The following is a 17,441-nucleotide window of genomic DNA, read 5'->3' on the forward strand; positions in this document are numbered from 1 at the left end:
TGTCCAGGAAGATGAATACTTAACCGTTGATGAGAGGGAAACTCTTTATGCAACGAAAAGCTAAATATTCTCCAAGCGGCTTCCGGTGCAGAAACATATCGTGCGTCCACAAAATGATTAATCTCATCATGAGTTACCAAATTGTTTTGTTGAGCGCTATTGCTTAATTTGAACACTTGCACGATCGTGGCCTTTGTAAATACTTGTAAAGATACTTGACAGCGGATACATTATTACAAATTTCGACATTAATGTGTGCATCGTATTGCGTACAAAAAATAAACATTATGCGGAACGACCCAAACATTATCCAAAACAATACCACCTCGTTTGGTAACGTTTCTACCATCTCTTCTCCTTCTGTATATTGGATAACCTGATTCTGCAGTGGTAGTGATACGTGTAAATGTTTTGGGATAACCTTTTGAACACTTTCCTTCTTTCATGCAAACAGCTCTAGGGTTAAGTGCGCCACATGGACTATGCATCATATTTTTGGTAACAGTTTCGTATGCCAAACGAAATAACTCTTGGTCAGGGATTTCAGCGGAAATGATTTTGTTAAAATCTTGTGTAGTTCTTGGTTTATCTTCAGGTCTGACAATGAAAAGCATATGAGCGTGAGGCAAACCTCTTTTTTGGAATTCTATTACGCCAACATATCCAACAACAACACCAAGAACATGGTCTTTGGTGATATCATTTAAAAGACTTTTGTATTTCAAGCGGAATACTCTTGCACAAAGATCAGGTCTGTCAGCCGCAGTTTGGCCTAAAAGCAGTTCTTTTTTAATTTCGGGCCAGGTCAGGTTGAATGTAAACGTAATAAGAAAATCGGGTTTTCCAAAACGTCTGACAATGCCAATGACATCTTGATAAAGTTGGGACATATGTCTGGGACCACCAATGAATGAGCTTGGAAAAATTACTTTGCGCCCAAGAGAGCTTGTATCATTATCGTTGTGTGCAACAGCATGTTGTAATCTACGGTAGAGTTCAGTACGTAAACTTGATTGATTATGTCTTATTTAGTTTAGACAAAATTGTTCAGTTTTAGCATACATATCAACAATGTATTGATGGAAAAGTTTTCCGAAAAGATGAAGATCATGTCCACTATTTTTAAACATGAGGTGAAAACTATAAAATTGCATGGCTGTAACCTTATAACCTCTTTCGGATGAGCATAATGAATGGCATCCAGGTTGACCGGCAGGAAATATCAAGGTAATAAGACATTGGATCATATGTTTGATTTAACTCATTAATTCGTTTCAGTTGATCCTCGTTTTGGGATCTTATAACGATATCACGAATTTTAACCTCATCCCCTTCCTGTCTACTATCACTACCCAATATTAAAATACCAACTTCAGTTGATGTAGTTGGGGAGTTGTATCGTCTTGGGTCCGGTAATCCCTCAGCTCTAAATACCATTGTTACATCTGCAACTTGATCAGGATTTTCAGTTAGATACTGATTCATCGTTTTAAAATCTCTGACAATGGGATTAATATCGTGCATCAAGGTTTGTAAGTCGGCCAAAGTGTTGATATCGACATGGCTTGCGACACGGTGCCTGTTATTAATTTCATTTTCGGCATCGTAGACGTAAATTTGAGCGAATGACGGGGCTGCATTTTCAGATGGAAGCAACGACCCGATACGGTCGTAAATACTACCATGGATTCGAAAAGCGTAGGTACCATGGGAGTTTTGAACTGAACCGTCTAAATTTACACCCATTGAAACAAAACTCAGAGCACTGTTGTATGAGCGTATGTGGCTTTTGAACTCTTTGCTTCTTTGATCATTATTTCATAACAAATTTGAAATGAGTCCGGGAGTTAGTTAAAATGACTCTACAACATATCTACCCAATCCACAGCAAAGTTGAAACCTGGCAGTGCTAACACCGCCTTCCGATCGTTCCTGAACCCACATGAGTGCATTGCAATCAGAGCACATGGTCGACATTCCTCCCAAAAAATGACGCTCTGGAAGATTTTCTGTTTGCTTGGCTTGATTCAAGCTGGAGGTTGCACGGTTACTGTTAATGGGACACATACTGCTTGTCTTTCTGGAATGTCCAAGTTGTTGACAGCTTGAGCAGCGAACAGTGTTTTCTTGGACATGATTTTGATGTAGAATTACTTCATGATCGTCAACCTCCATGTCCTATTTTAGGCAACGTCAGTTGAAAAGCTTAAAAAAATATTTCTTATTATCTGTACCTCAGTAACTGAAGTATGGTTATCTTCTGAATTGACGTAGTTATTGACAGACGATGACACCTAAAAAAAAAAATGAGTCTTTCCAAATAAAAAAAATATTCCCAAAAGAAATACTTACATTCGTAGTTTGGTTTACTGGATTTAAGCGACAATCTCGGTGGGATCTACGACGATGACCTTCCTCACCACACGACGCACAGTATACACTATTATTTGACATGTTTAAAAAAAATAAAGGAACAACGTTAATACTATGGGCCGTGTTCTTGGGTGGAGGGGTTCCCCGTCCCCCAAAACCCCCCTCCCCTCTTGCGGGGGAAACCCCCGCACCCCTTTAAAATCTTAACTTTTGTAACTTTTGTGACTGAAAGTTAGCTCGTCTTGTGACTGTTTTTTACGATTTCTATTTTTTTAATATTATTAATATATGGTAACGATCCAGTTAAGTAAAATAAAATAAAAGGTCTTGATAGACAGATACAGAGAAAAAGAGACTAAGGCTTCGGTTTTTCTAGGGAGACTGTCACGGACGGAACAGGAACAAGACACAGAAACTACTTGGCGACACGAGGGGGGCGATTGGTTAAAATAAAATATGTTTATTATTAAGAGGGGGAGGGGGTTAGGACTAAGATCCAGAATAACGTTTTTCTAATAAATAACTAGCATCTATTTATACTATTTCTTATACATGGGAAAAACTACGATGGGTTTAAATTATAGATTAACAAGGGAGTTTACGGACCAGATACATGAATAGATTATTGACAAGGATGAGTAATTGAGATTTGACGAGTAGTAACAGGCTGGATTTGGTTGACATTGAATAATATGATGGTTCGGGGAATATTTATGGTTTGACACGGGCGGGAAAACTGGATTAGGAATAAAAGTAAAGGATGATCGGGAAAAGGTTTACTAAGGTTGAGTCAGACAGGAAGCGGGAGTAATATTGAGAGGCAGATTAATGATATGTTTTACAAGGAGTTCGGTGGCGGGCAAGATATACTGATATGATTTTTGGTACAAGGTTTTACAGGGAGTTTGATAGCGGACAAGATATACTGATGTGATTTCTAGAACAAGGTTTCACAAGGGGTTTGAGATCATGGTTAAGTTATGCAGACAATAAACAGGGCGAGTAAGTTCATGACAGAGACAGTGAGATAAGAGGCCTATTATATATAGAAGATATAATATTTGATAGGCAAGTTTATGATAAAAGTATATAGTAAAATCTGAATGTTTATTGAAATATGTTTTGTTTTAAGGTTTATATAGTTTTTGAGAAATCAAAGGATCGGTAATGATACCCTTGATTTCGGATAAATGATAATAATAATAAATTTGTCAAAAGGTTTTAAATATTAAAAGGTAAAGATTCAAGTTAGAGAAGTACAATGCTAAAAGTTAGCATAAAAAATATAAATTGTCTGAGTAAAATTTTTAGTGTTGAAGTCAATTATTACATATTGAAAATCCGCATTGTAACATGTGGCTCCTCCTCGATTATGTTCGGCCCGATCATTAAGTCATACATGCTTGAGATGCTTCTTGATAAATGCGGTTGTTTTGTTGTCATCTCCAATAATAGTCTTTATGCACTTCTTCGGTTCTTTTTGATATTGATCAGTTGATTCGTTGTATAATAAGCGAAGTAATTGAAGTTCTTCTTTTAAATAAGGTAATAGTTGCTGTTTTAATAAACTGTTCTTCTTATCTTCTAAATGGATGATTTTGTTCTTGGTAAGATCATATTGGTGAAAGGATTCTTTAATCTTGTTGTGTTTTTCGGATTTTTGGACTTCTAGTCGTTTAGCGGCACCTTTAATTTGTAGGCCTTCACGTTGAGTTTTATGCACCTTTGCTTTAGTAGTTACCATACGAGATTCCTTGCGGAATGGTGGTGATGAGATAAAATATAAAAATGTGAAAGAAAAGGATAATGGGGGAACAGAGGGCGATATATATATATAATTTGTTTTTTTTCTTTTTTTTTAAATACAGAATAGATTAGTCTGTTGGTTCCAATTTACGTGAGGTTCGGTCCATGATTTTAGTCGATTTCCATGAACTAATTTCAAGATAGTGTCATCTGGATTTGATATATTTTTGATGTAATAAGCGCCTTTGCGTAATATTTCTTGAATGCAATAATTGTCTTCGAACCAGCGAATCATTATTTTTCCCTACCAAGAAGTAGAGATATTATCTCGGTATAGCTTAACAATGTCACCCACTTTAAAACCAGTTTTATAATCCTTTCGTTTATTGGCCATCTTTTCTTCGATTCTTTTTATTTGCACCTTTTGTGATTTTTGAATTTTATCCCATGATTGCTTACGAATTTCTTCTAAATGGTGTAATTGTATGGTTGTACGTATTTGTAGTTGGAGCGCAAAGCTGGGTTCTTTAATATCAAGGGGTGCAATTGTGTTGTCAAAATAAGTGGATGGTTCATATCCATACAAAAGATACAATAGGGATTGCATGGTAGTGGCTTGTTTAATAGATTGGTATGCAAAAGCAGTTGCGGGTAGATAATTTGGCCAGTTCGTCTTTTTGGAAATGGTTCTTTTCTTCAGAATGGAATCTAAGGTACGATTGAAACGCTCACATAAACCATTGCTCTGGCTATGATATGCACTGATAGTTTTGTGTTTAATTCCGAAAGTTTTGCAAACATTCTTAACTACTTCCGATACAAACGGTCTACCTGTGGTATTTGACAAAATATTAGATAGAAAAGTAATGAGATAAAAGTATATTTTTATCAGGGGTAAAAATAGACTAAAAGAACTCTGCTGCTATGAAATAATTGATCCTTTTTATATTGCACAACTCTCCTGAGTTTTAATGATGAGTCAACCTTTCTGGTTTTGAAATAGATCTATACTTTGTTTCCCGCCTTGGGTTAAATGGATATTACTCGTTAGAATTGTTTCCAGATAAAGTTGTCCCATATCAGTGGATCGGGAGCATGAGAATTCTAATAAATCTTTAGTATTACGAGACACTTATTTATCAGATCATGCAACGGTTATTGTAAAAGATGCATACTTGTTTGTCAAGTGTAATTGGCAATAGAACATAATAGTTGATCATTTATTCATTATCTTTTTAATGAATAAATTACGATCCCAAATATAAAATGTCTTATCGATATTTGTATATTTGGTTGTAGAAGCTAGGTATCCATTAATTCATACACTATTTCTTTGTACTCTTTATCAGCAGTATAACTATATCAATATATAAGTAAATGAACCATTTATATTAATAGCTGTTCTATTCTCTCTCTGGGTAGCTAATCCATTGAGAGAACTATTAATATTAAGTTTCTCTTTCTTATAATTCTTGATTGATCTGAGAAGTTTCTCTTCTCGATCGGTGATATCGTAACTCAGTGGTATAGCATTCTGTATCCAACTGTCATTCGTATATCGTATTTAGGCCAATCATGCAATCTTTTATATAGAAGTATGTACTCGAAGTAGGAGAAGTTGTATAGCAGTATACGAGCGTATGCTGGTATGCAACATCAAAGTTGTTTTAATTTCATAGTTTATTTATTTAAACGATTTGCTTAATTATTCTTAAGTGAATCGTACCCGAATACGACACTACCATTGTCAGTAATTATGGTCTTCGGGCTTCCATGGCGAACAATAATATCTTCATAAATAAAAGACAAATTTCCGAGGCAGTTTGTTGTCGTAGGGCACGTACTTCTACATATTTAGTCAGGTAGTCGATTGCTACAATTATGTATCCATGTCCGGTTTGAGAAGAAGTTACATGTTTGATGTCAATTCCAAGTTGATAAAATGGTTTTATAGGTACGGGTACAGGATAAGATTTCTCGTTGATTGACTTATGACCATGTTCTTGACATCGGGGACATGCGTTGAGGAATTTATGAATGTCTTTGTTCATTGAGTCCCAATAGTATTTTTGATATATTCGATTAAATGTATTAGCATAGGAAAGATGTCCACCAAGTGCATGATAATGATATTGTATAAAAGCTTGTTGAGCTTCTTCCTGATTTAATACTTTCTTGAAACAATTTACGTCAAAGGGTTGAGTAAAATATAATTGATTGTTGTATATAGTGAATTTATATGCACAAGATCTAATTTTGTCTTTTTCTTTTTGACTGTATGTATCAGGGAAGGTTGATTCGGTTAATATTTTTTTAACACATCCATTTTTTCTTGATTCATGTTGAAAACTGTTTTTGTTGATATGGACTGAAGTAGATATGGGGATTGTTATTGATATTCGAAATTTTATTCAAGTTGAATTTTGTTTATAATATAATAGTGGTAGTTAAATACGAGTGAATAATTAAATAATTTAATGGATAAGAGTGTTTTGGGGTAAGTTGTGCTTTTAGGGTCGTCGAACTGAAATTGGACCATGAGTAGATTGGGTAGGGATAACGATATGTATATATATATATATAAAATTTTTTTTGAAGGATTTAAATGGGTTAAATTATTTTTTTGAGATTGTTTTTTGTTGGTTTTTTCAATGTTTTTGGTTTTTTGTGGTTTTACTTGGTTCAGTATCCAAGACGAGAGAGATAATCCGCGCTTTCATTTACTCTTTCAGGTCGATATTTGATTTCGAAATCATATTCGGAAAGGATTTCAATCCAGCGGGCTAATATTACTGAAGGTTATTTGGTTTTTAAGAGGCCGTTTAGGGTAGAATGATCAGATATGATAGTAATAGTACAGCTTGAGCCAAGCAAGTATGGTCTGTACTGTTGTACAGCCCAAACTACAGCTAGTAATTCCAGTTTTGATATTCCGTAATTAGTTTCGGCTCCTCGAAGGGATCGGCTCGAGTATACTATGGGATGTTCATGTCCTTCTTCATCTTTTTGTGTCAATACGGCACCTAAACCTTCTTTACTGGCGTCGGTTATAACGTAGAATGTTTGTGAAAAATTGGGCTTCCGAAGTATAGGTTCAGAGGTTAAATGTTCTTTCAACTTGTTGAAAGCAGCGGTGGTTTTTTCAGTCCAAGCGATCTTTTTTGTAGTTTGTAGTTGTTGATGTAGTGGGCGGGCTACTTTGGCAAATTGAGTTACGAATCATCGATAGTATAAAGCGAGGCCCAAAAAGAAGCGTACTTGTTTTATGGTTGTGGGTAAATGAAAGTCCTTAACTTTGGTAATGGTTTCGGGATTTGGTTCTATAGTATCTCTGGTCACCACGTACCCAAGGAAGAGGATTCGTTCTTGAAAAAATTGCATTTGGCAGGATTGGGGATGATGCCGTGTCGGTCCATACACGTAAATGTTTTTCTTAGGTCTTTTAAATGTTGTTCCGGTTCCTTCACATTCGTAAAGCATGTTACATCATCCAGATATATGATTATACAATCATTTATAAGTTCATGAAAACATTTTTCATCATTTGTGAGAATACGCTAGGGCTGGTTTTTATGCCCATGGGTAACTTTTTGAAGTAGAAATCTCCAAGAGAACAGACAACAGTGGTGAGAGGTTGGGAAGCTTGGCTGATATTTGCTTGGAAGAATCCAGAACGTAAATCAAACGTTGACATCCAGAATGCCTTATTTAATGTATCTAAAAGTTCGTCAATGTTGCTGAGGGGGTAGTTCATGACTTCGCTTTGAGAATTGAGGTACCGAAAATCGGCTACGATACGATAGGATCCGTCCTTCTTTTTCAACATTATGATTGGACTAGCCCAATTAGAATAACCACCTTTTTCAATGGTTCCTAATTTTAACAGCTTCTCTAATTCTTTCTTCAAACATTCCGTTTGTAAAGGAGATATGCGATATGGGGGAACACGTTTTGGTACAGCGTCACTTTTTAATTTGATGGTATGTTCCATGATGTCAATATTTCCAATCTTGTCGTTGTTCCAGTCAAAAATGTGATCAAATTGATACATCATTTTTAAGTAATTTTTCTTTATGCTTGACGGTATATTGGATAGGTCTATTTTGTTGGCTAGTTTTTCTTCATATTCTATCATTATACTTTGTGGGGGGTTATGTACTTCTTCGAGATGGTATAAATGTTCAGTTGATGGTTTGCGGACATTGTAACAAACAATTTCTTCAAGGTCATCAGCATATAAGACATCCAGTTCACCTATCGTTTCTTGAGAGGACAATTCAATAGTCGAATCGGGATTATTGATTAAATATCTGGTGATCACATCATGATTGTGTTTTAGATATGATGAAGCAGGTTGCCAGGTAGAGTCTCTGTCATGTAGTTTTTCGTTTGTAATGAATAGCATGAATTTGGTTTCTTCCATTTCAGATATAGATAAGTTCATAGGCTTTATGGTAAAACTTGTTTTTGTGTAAGGGGCTAAATAGATGGCAGAATGTAATTTTATTAAGTAGTTATCAGAAACTTCAGGATTGTTTTCCAAATATATAATGTCTCTTTTTTCGATTTTAAGCGTCTCTCCATAAGTGTCTTCTAAAATGTATAGGTCGGCCACAGATTCCTCGTCCGATGATTCGGGTACCAATTCGTCTGAGTCTTCTGAGCTTTAATTAAGATCACTTTCGCCTTCATCACTTATGTTATTATCAATAGTGGATTCAACAATGTTAATGGGGCCATCAGGTGTAATTTTGTCTTGAGCCGCGTACGTGTACTTCATTGTGCGTGTTTTTAGATTTGTAACTTGGTCTTGATCTTTGGTAAATACAAATGGTACATGGACTTTATCACCCTTATACTCGATTTTAACTACTTTTTCTTCTAAGTTCAGTTTAGCCTTAGCACGTTTTAACCAGTTGTTTCCAATTATGAGTTGGGTCGGGAACACAGGTAAGACTTCTATGGATCCAGGGACAATTAATTTACCTCCTAAATTAATAGGTACGTCGTAGATTAAACCGAGAGCAGCTTGTCTCGTTCCGTTTCCGAGAGTGAACACAGAGTTTGATGGAGTGTCAATATTTAGTTCGAGAATATCTGCTAACTTTTTCGACATAACAGTTTTAGCACTACCGGTATCTAAAATTGCTTTAATTTTAAAATGCCCAATATACACTTCCGTATATATCGCAGTGGTATCAACATCATCATCTTCAGCAAAAGCAAGGGTCAATGGGATAGGTCTTGCCTTCTTAGTCTTTTCGCGGACAGACTTGACTAAATCCTTTTTCAGACTGGGAGCAGCGATTAAGAGATCTTTTACATTTATATCAGCTTTTCGGTTAAGTACATCTTCAGTAATATCATACGATATTCTTTCAGACAATGGAGTAATTTTTCTTCTGGCCTTAGTGGTATTATTTTTAATATTGTTAACAATGTTTCCATCATTATCTATATCATGTATAATATTTTCTCTGGTGGGTAACGGTTAGTGGTGACTATGGGATTCTGGGAGTTTTGGGGCACGTTGCCGAAACGCTCTCTGCGGGAGCAGATTTCCCAGTCGAGACCAATCGCGTCAATGTGGCCTGATTTCTGTATCAACATACGTGGGTCCCAGTGAAGTGTGTGCTCAAGACGGACAATACCTTTAATATCACAAAGGTTGCGGCGAAAGCAGGACCGTGACTGTAGAACGCATGTGAACCAATGGCGAAGGGAGCGGAAAATTCGCAATTTTGGACGGGTACGTCGCAGCTGTAACGGGTCGGATTCTTCTGGTAACGTTCGATGCAAGTCGCAATTCGTTGTTCGTGAAGAGCTCGGGCATTTTCCGTGTTATCAGGATTAGCAGAGTGACGGTTACGACGAGGCGTACCACGCGCGAAAGCAGTTGAATGATGACGGCGATTTTCTAGCTTGCTAGCGATGTTAAATTGACGGACACCGAACTTCAAGTCGTCACGTTGCAAATGACAAACGTGGAAATCGGTGTTACCCTGGAATAAATGAACAGACGGGTCACCCGAGAAGTCGATGAAACGTTGTCCTGAGGGGATGTTGCGGCGGAGAGCGGCAGCTTGGATGACAGAGATCTCGTGTGCGAGTGCATGCGGGTTGGTGGAGATCGAAGGGTTGGACTTGAACGTGATGTTCGGGAAAGCAGCACGGAGGAAAGTGGTCTGCTGGTCGGAGAGAGCATTGGTTAAAGTATGGGTGAAATTCGTAGAGGAGCGGAGATCATGGCGGAACTGAATTTCGTCGTTCATGATGCGTTGTAGAGCACCATCTGGGCGCTGGGCCATGGATTGGAGGTGATGAAGAGGCGTGTCTTCGAGGCTGACGTTTAAGGTAGCCATATGGTTATAGAGGTTCGATTGGATTTTTGATAAAAAGGTTGTTCAGACAATTGACCATTTCTATGACTTGGCATAGCAACTGTCTCACTTAGTTTTTTGACTGTTGGGGATCATTTTGATAGTTGTTATTAGGTCGTAAATTATCCTTATTAAGGTAAGGCTGATAATTATTATTATTATTATTAGAATAATTATTTTGACTTGAAGAGGAACCAGACTGATTTTGGTATCCATGTGCATGAGAATTATATTTTCCTGTCGATTGTCCTTGTTGAGCATTATCATTATAGTTATAAGATCCATAATTGTTTTGATAGGGCTGGTTGTATTCTTTATTATCACGATAGTTATTGTAAGGCTGGGCTTGTCATCCTGTTTGATTGTAGGAGTTACGATTGTTATTATAACCATTGTGGTAATTGTTTCGAGCACGGTTATCTTGTTGGTTTTGTTCATATTGACGACGAGAAAGGTGATAACCTTCAGCAGGACTAGCAGCATCATTATCAAAATAATAATCATCTTTTTGATAAGAATTTGTTCCATAAGGTCTCTTGGAATTGTATCTTCTATTATCAGAATGATTGTTATAATTGTCTTCTTTTACATCGTTTTCCACCACTTCTTGTACGATGTTCTTGATAAAAGTTTTCAAACTTTTGTCGGTTTTCCATGACTCGGTCATACTTTGTTTAACATTTTCATGGGTGGTTTCATTTGAATCAATCAAAGGTATCAACTGATGAAGATCAAGTGCCTCCAACGTGGCAGTCAAAGCTGTCATAGAAGGTGACTCTTCACTAGCATACGCCTTTGTGTTTGATTTATGTATTTTGCCATCAATGTATTTCAAAGTACTAACCCGATCATTTTGAAACCTTACAGATTTTTCATTTTCAGACTTGTAACTATGAGATAGACCATTAGCGTGAGAATAGGAAGCAGCAGATACGAAAGGATTTTCTACCAAATTTATGGATGTGGGAGCGTGGGCATTCCACCAACCATCAGCATGTTTAACCCATTGGTCAAAAGAACTTGCAGATTGATCACGACAGAAAGTCTTGAGCGCCGGGAGCAAACCAGCACGGAAAGGAGAGTGTATGAAGTTTTCTTCTTGAATTTCCGCGAGATCAGCAGCTTCATATAATCGAGAAAGAAAAACTTGGGGAGATTCACCAGGAGATTGTTGCATTTCATTAAACGCCAATTCATAGTTTTGAATAATTTGTTCCGTGATATACTGTTCTTGCAATAATTGGATGGCTTCTTTGTAGGATATCTTACCAACAGTGAGATCATGCTTTTCCAAGTACTTGTCAAAGAAAACACCAGCAGAGCGACGTAGTTGGGTACGTAAGACATTAACACGTCGAAGATCTTGGGTAATACCAGTAAGAGATAAAAATGTTTCTAATAGAGTGCATCTGCTTTTGAGTAGTTCCTAACGTATTTTGTGACATTTTTGATCATTCATCTCCGACTAGTACAAGTAATATAAAAGGAAATTTATTCATAGCCAGATTTTTTTTATGTGGGGATTTTTTTTTTTGAAGAAAATTTTTCAGTGGAAGTAATATTGGGCCTCCGGCTGCGATTTCATAGGCCGGCTCTAAACAGCTTTAGATCAATATTTCAAGCCTTTCAATAGATAAATTATTTTTAAAAAGGGTCACGCATCTTAAGAATGTACTTTAATATATATATTCTAAATTACAAGTAATTCTACTTATTACATAAAAAAGGTTTAAACTTTTTTACCCTTTTTCAAGGTTGATGATATTGAGCCTCCGGCTGCGATTTCATAGGCTGTCTCTAAACAACTTCAAATCAATATTTCGAACCTTTCACTAGATATATTAATTTTAAAATGGGTCACGTATCTTAAGAATATACTTTATAATATATATTCTAAATTACAAATAATTCTACTTAGTACATAAAAAAGTTTTAAACTTTTTTATCTTCTTTTCAGTGTAAGTAATATTGAGCCTCCGTCTGCGATTTCATAGGCTGTCTCTAAAACAACTTCAGATCAATATTTCAAGCCTTTCAAAAAATATATTAATTTTAAAAAGGGTCACGTATCTTAAGAATATACTTTATAATATATATTCTAAATTTCAAGTGGTTCTACTTAGTACATAAAAAAGGTTTAAACTTTTTTACCCTTTTTCAGGGTTGATGATATTGAGCCTCCGACTGTGATTTCATAGGCTGTCTCTAAAACAACTTCAGATCAATATTTCAAGCCTTTCAATAAATATATTAATTTTAAAAAGGGTCACGTATCTTAAGAATGTACTTTATAATATATATTCTAAATTTCAAGTGGTTCTACTTAGTACATAAAAAAGGTTTAAACTTTTTTACCCTTTTTCAGGGTTGATGATATTGAGCCTCCGCCTGTGATTTCATAGGCTGTCTCTAAAAAAACTTCAAATGAATATTTCCAGCCTTTCAATAGATAAATTATTTTTAAAAAGGGTCACGCATCTTAAGAATATTTGTTTTAATGTATATTTTAAACTTCAAGTAGTTCTACTAAGTACACAAAAAAGGTTGAAGTTATTTCAAGCCACTGCTAACGATTATATAGTCTGTGCGCGGTTTTTTAAATCCGTGAGCACAAACAGTGGGTTATTTTAAAATCCGACCACGGCTAATGATATTAGCGGCAGGTTATTATTGGCCTAAAAACTTTTTTGTACAGGTTGTGACATTTTTCCCCCGCCCCCACCTAAAAAAAAAAAGTTGAATCCAGAATCTGTTATGTTTTTTAATTTGATATATGTAGATTCTCATTTTAATCAACATTAAAAACAATCCTAACCTTTCAGATGGGATATTAATTATAAGAAAAATGTGTTTGACCCATCTAATTATTTGTCTCTGCTTAAATTTTTTTTTAGGTACCACCAAAAAGCAGATGCACTCTACAGAGCGGAAGTAACGAAAGTCTTCACCTTCGAAACCATAAAATTCAATAATTTTAAGCTTATTAGCAGACCAGTTAGTAGGCATGGAGTGATTATCCAACACAGTTTGTTCGAGAGAAGCAGAGGTAGAGGCCGTGATATTAAAATTTGATTTTAATAGGAGCAGCAGAAATAAGAGATTTACCAATAAGAGTAATAGAAATAAGAGGAACCCTGTTAGTGAGCACCACTTGATACAATGTGAGTAGTAGTGATTGGTTTAGATCTAGGTTTTGACAGTAAGGTAGAAGGAGAATAATACACGTTTGTAGTTAATTTTTCAGTTCTAAGTGAGCACCACGTTATTTTATATAAATAGATAATAAATATATATGGTAAAGATCCAGTTAAGTAAAATACAATAAAAGGTCTTGATAGACAGATACAGAGAAAAAGAGACTAAGGCTTCGGTTTTTCTAGGGAGACAGTGAGATAATAGGCCAATTATATGTAGAAGATATAATATTTGATAGGCAAGTTTATGATAAAAGTATATAGTAAAATCTGAATGTTTATTGAAATATGTTTTGTTTTAAGGTTTATATAGTTTTTGAGAAATCAAAGGATCGGTAACGATACCCTTGATTTCGGATAAATGATATAAATAATAAATTTGTCAAAAGATTTTAAATATAAAAAGGTAAAGATTCAAGTTAGAGAAGTACAATGCTAAAAGTTAGCATGAAAAATATAAATTGTCTGAGTAAAGTTTTTAGTGTTGAAGTCAATTATTACATATTCAAAATCCGCATTGTAACAATATAATTTTGTACTAAGCTCTGTACAACTTCAATTTAGATATAACCATTTCACAAAACTATAATTCAATAAAGATCATCTTTTATTTACTATACTTAACTTTACATAAGCACATCTATTAAAATCACTCGGACACTGTCGTAATAGTTGCTATAATATTTTAGTATATAAAATAAAAGTAGAATAGATAAAAGATGACTTTATTTAATTTAATTATGGATTCTATTTTATAGGTGAGCGGAGGTGATATGATTTATAAGTGCGACAATGTGCGAAAAAGGGCGGTTTGAATATAACGTGGGTAGCTCCGCTTTAAACGAATAAAAAAATAACCAGAAGATATTACAATTGAACTTGAATTTTTATCAATTTTTTACCATATCGGTCAATTTCTTACCATATCCGTCAATTTATTTCCTTTCTGAACAGCTTATTGGATATCCGCTGCACTTTACTTTTTTTTTTGATAGTGCTCTGCGTATAAACTGTCAATTTGCATGGCACAAAGCAGTCTATTGTTCATTTTTATAGAGAATTATTAAACTATGAACTTCACCTTTTATAAAAAAAAAATTTGGATGCTCTCCGACCATTTAGCAGGTCCAGAAGTAGTACATCTAAATGGATATGTTTTTTAGATTAAACGTAGTGATAAGAACAATAAATCATAAGCCCAACATAGGACTACATGTTTACTAGACCAGCAATCAAATACTATTTATTAAAAAGAGAAGTAATAAAAAAGGAAAGTAAAAAGTAATTGGTACCTGAAGGATTTTCTTTTTTTTTCTATTTTTTTTTTTTCAGTTTCAGACAATCTTCCAATGTCAAAAAGTATAAATAGGATGCTAAAGTAAGTAAGCTTTTCTAGAAACACCTTTAATTTTTTTTTCCGTTTTAGCCCATACATGTAAGTATCTTAATATATATAACAGCGTATTTGGTATCTTTTACTAAAACGGTCTTTATAATAGCTTCAACAACCACGTATGACTCAGTCCACTGGAGTTGGTCGTGGACGTCCTAAAGGCAGTAAAAATAAGCAAAATAAGGTTTCTGATAGCTCTCAGTCACGTTTAAATGTTTTCTCAAACAGTATTAGAGCTCCTAATTCTGCTGTTACTGAAGAGGACACGGAAAAGGAAATTTCGGCTGATGTCTCTCTCTCGTCCGTCACAGATGAACCACACCAGCGCAATAGTAATGCTGCTGACCAATTCACACTCCTTGAGGTATGTAAACCTTATATCATTATTTGCTTTGTTGAGCCTTACTAACTTTAGCACTAGGATTTCTTATCGAATGAAAGAGCCATGGATGATTTTTTGGATAATGGTGATCCGGATAACGATGATGACGATAGCGTCAACCTATCTGATGATCCTAATGTATCTGTTGATGAGCCTGAGGAAGCTGAAGATGTTGACAAAGGCAGTTTCATTGACAGGTACTTGGGTGAAATCCAGACCGAACTGACACGAAAACGAGGCGAATGGTCTAAATGTTACAAGGAAGGGACTCTTTGGTATGAGTCCAACTTACCATCATTTGCTTTGAGAAAGCAGCTATCGCCTGAAGAGCTGTATATACCCAGAGTATGCATTTGGCTTCCACATCTTCTTGCACTTTCGAGCCTTAAATGCCCAAAGTGTAATGAGGATTTAAGTGCTGATGGTTATACCAAAGATCCCAAGGCCCGTAGGATTATTGACTTTGATGAGTAAGTATCTTATCGTAGATATAAACTAGTTAGTTCACAAATGCTGACGTTCTTTTAACTATGTGTAGCTGTTTCTACTTGATGACTTGCAACTATCGGTGCAGCAATAGAGTTAGTAAACATTCATTCAAAGGATATAATAAGGGAATCATAAAGCAGCTTAATGTTTTCCTTCAACACGAGTTTCCTGCTGTCTTGACCCATAGATTAGGCTTATCGGTCAAGCTTTTCAATTTTATAAGACCTGCATTGCAAAATTCGAGTGGACCTTCTCGTATCAGCAAACTTCTACGAGAAATGCATACATTACGACATGATGTATTGCAACGTCAGTATTTTGATGCCGCTCTTTATCGTAAAAAAAATCCAACAATCGATTTTTTTGCGTCAAATAAAAAGGTGGAAGACTTTTCAAGATTTGATGAAAAGTCCAAATATGCGGGTCATTTTCCGTCTGCTGGTTATCTCAGCTATGTATATACTAGTAGTATGCGGCTCTACAAGCACTACATTGATAAACAAATGGCTGTGTTGCCAGCAGAAATATTGAAAGGCGATCATTCTTTCAAGCTTCCTAAGAAAATTGGAAAATGAATTCTGTATCTGTATTCAACGCTGTGTACACTGTCTGTAATGAATACGAGGAAATCTGTATGATGTACCTGACGGCGACAAAGGCTTTATCCCACCTGGTACAACCTTTCGAGCAATTTTACAAGTCCCGTTCCTTATATGGAAATCCAAAGCCCAAGATATTCTTTACAGACAATCCATTGGGTGATAAATCATTTTTGGAAAAGACAATCCCTTCGTTACTTTGTGGTACGTCTTCTGAAGTGACTTCTCCGATCCCTTGTTCTCCTCCTGTGCCTGATATCGAGTTACCGTATTATATAGCTGTTCATGTTGTATCAACTTCCACTGATATAAACAGAATCAGCAGTACAATTCTCTCTGATGTTAGTATAGGCGAAGACGGCACTGGTGCACCCATTTACATCGGTTTTGATACAGAATGGCCTGTATCTTCGGTTGGTGCTTCAACAAGAAAGCCTTTAGCTGTTATACAAATAGCCTGTAATGATTGTGTATACATCATGCAGCTTTTCAGGTTTAAGAATAGCACCCTCCCGGCTCAGTTGATAACTCTTTTGGAAAGTGACCTCGTTATTAAACTTGGATAAAATGTTAAGACTGACCTGAAGTATTTGATGAAAGATTACATCAAAGACTACAATGAAACTACCTCTGTTGAAAAGCAGTTCAAAGGTGGGATGGATCTGGCTCACGTTTGCAAGAGTCGTGGTATCGTGAAAAGTGCTCAAGCCGGTTTAGCTAAACTTTGTGAAACCGTGCTTGCTAAGTCCTTACCTGAGCCTGAAAACGATAGAATAGGTGAACACTGGTCCAACGTCACCTTAACCACGTCTCATATCGAAGATGCTGCTCTTGATGCATGGGTGGGTCTTGCGATTTTTCAAAAGCTCGAAAACGAACAAGTCA

The 17,441-nt window shown here is 35.8% G+C and overlaps 3 protein-coding genes across 3 annotated transcripts; all 3 read right to left on the minus strand.

Moving 5' to 3' along the window:
* Nucleotides 1-3,548: 3,548 nt before the first annotated feature.
* Nucleotides 3,549-4,726, minus strand: EV154DRAFT_607192 (uncharacterized protein; the record flags this gene model as incomplete). The annotated part of the gene is made up of 3 exons (XM_051607594.1): nt 3,549-4,126; nt 4,271-4,423; nt 4,475-4,726. The coding sequence occupies 3 exons, from the start codon at nt 4,724-4,726 to the stop codon at nt 3,767-3,769; spliced, it is 765 nt and encodes a 254-aa protein (XP_051451664.1). The 3' UTR covers nt 3,549-3,766.
* Nucleotides 4,727-9,620: 4,894 nt separating this feature from the next.
* On the minus strand, nt 9,621-10,481 carry EV154DRAFT_487240 (uncharacterized protein; the record flags this gene model as incomplete). Its single annotated transcript, XM_051598958.1, has 2 exons — nt 9,621-9,710; nt 9,732-10,481. The coding sequence occupies 2 exons, from the start codon at nt 10,479-10,481 to the stop codon at nt 9,621-9,623; spliced, it is 840 nt and encodes a 279-aa protein (XP_051451665.1).
* Nucleotides 10,482-10,848: 367 nt separating this feature from the next.
* Nucleotides 10,849-11,265, minus strand: EV154DRAFT_487241 (uncharacterized protein; the record flags this gene model as incomplete). The annotated part of the gene is made up of 1 exon (XM_051598959.1): nt 10,849-11,265. One exon carries the CDS (start codon nt 11,263-11,265, stop codon nt 10,849-10,851), a length of 417 nt encoding a protein of 138 aa, XP_051451666.1.
* Nucleotides 11,266-17,441: the final 6,176 nt, after the last annotated feature.

Source organism: Mucor mucedo (assembly GCF_025094135.1).
Source record: "Mucor mucedo strain NRRL 3635 chromosome Unknown EV154scaffold_177, whole genome shotgun sequence".
Lineage (NCBI taxonomy): Eukaryota > Fungi > Mucoromycota > Mucoromycetes > Mucorales > Mucoraceae > Mucor > Mucor mucedo.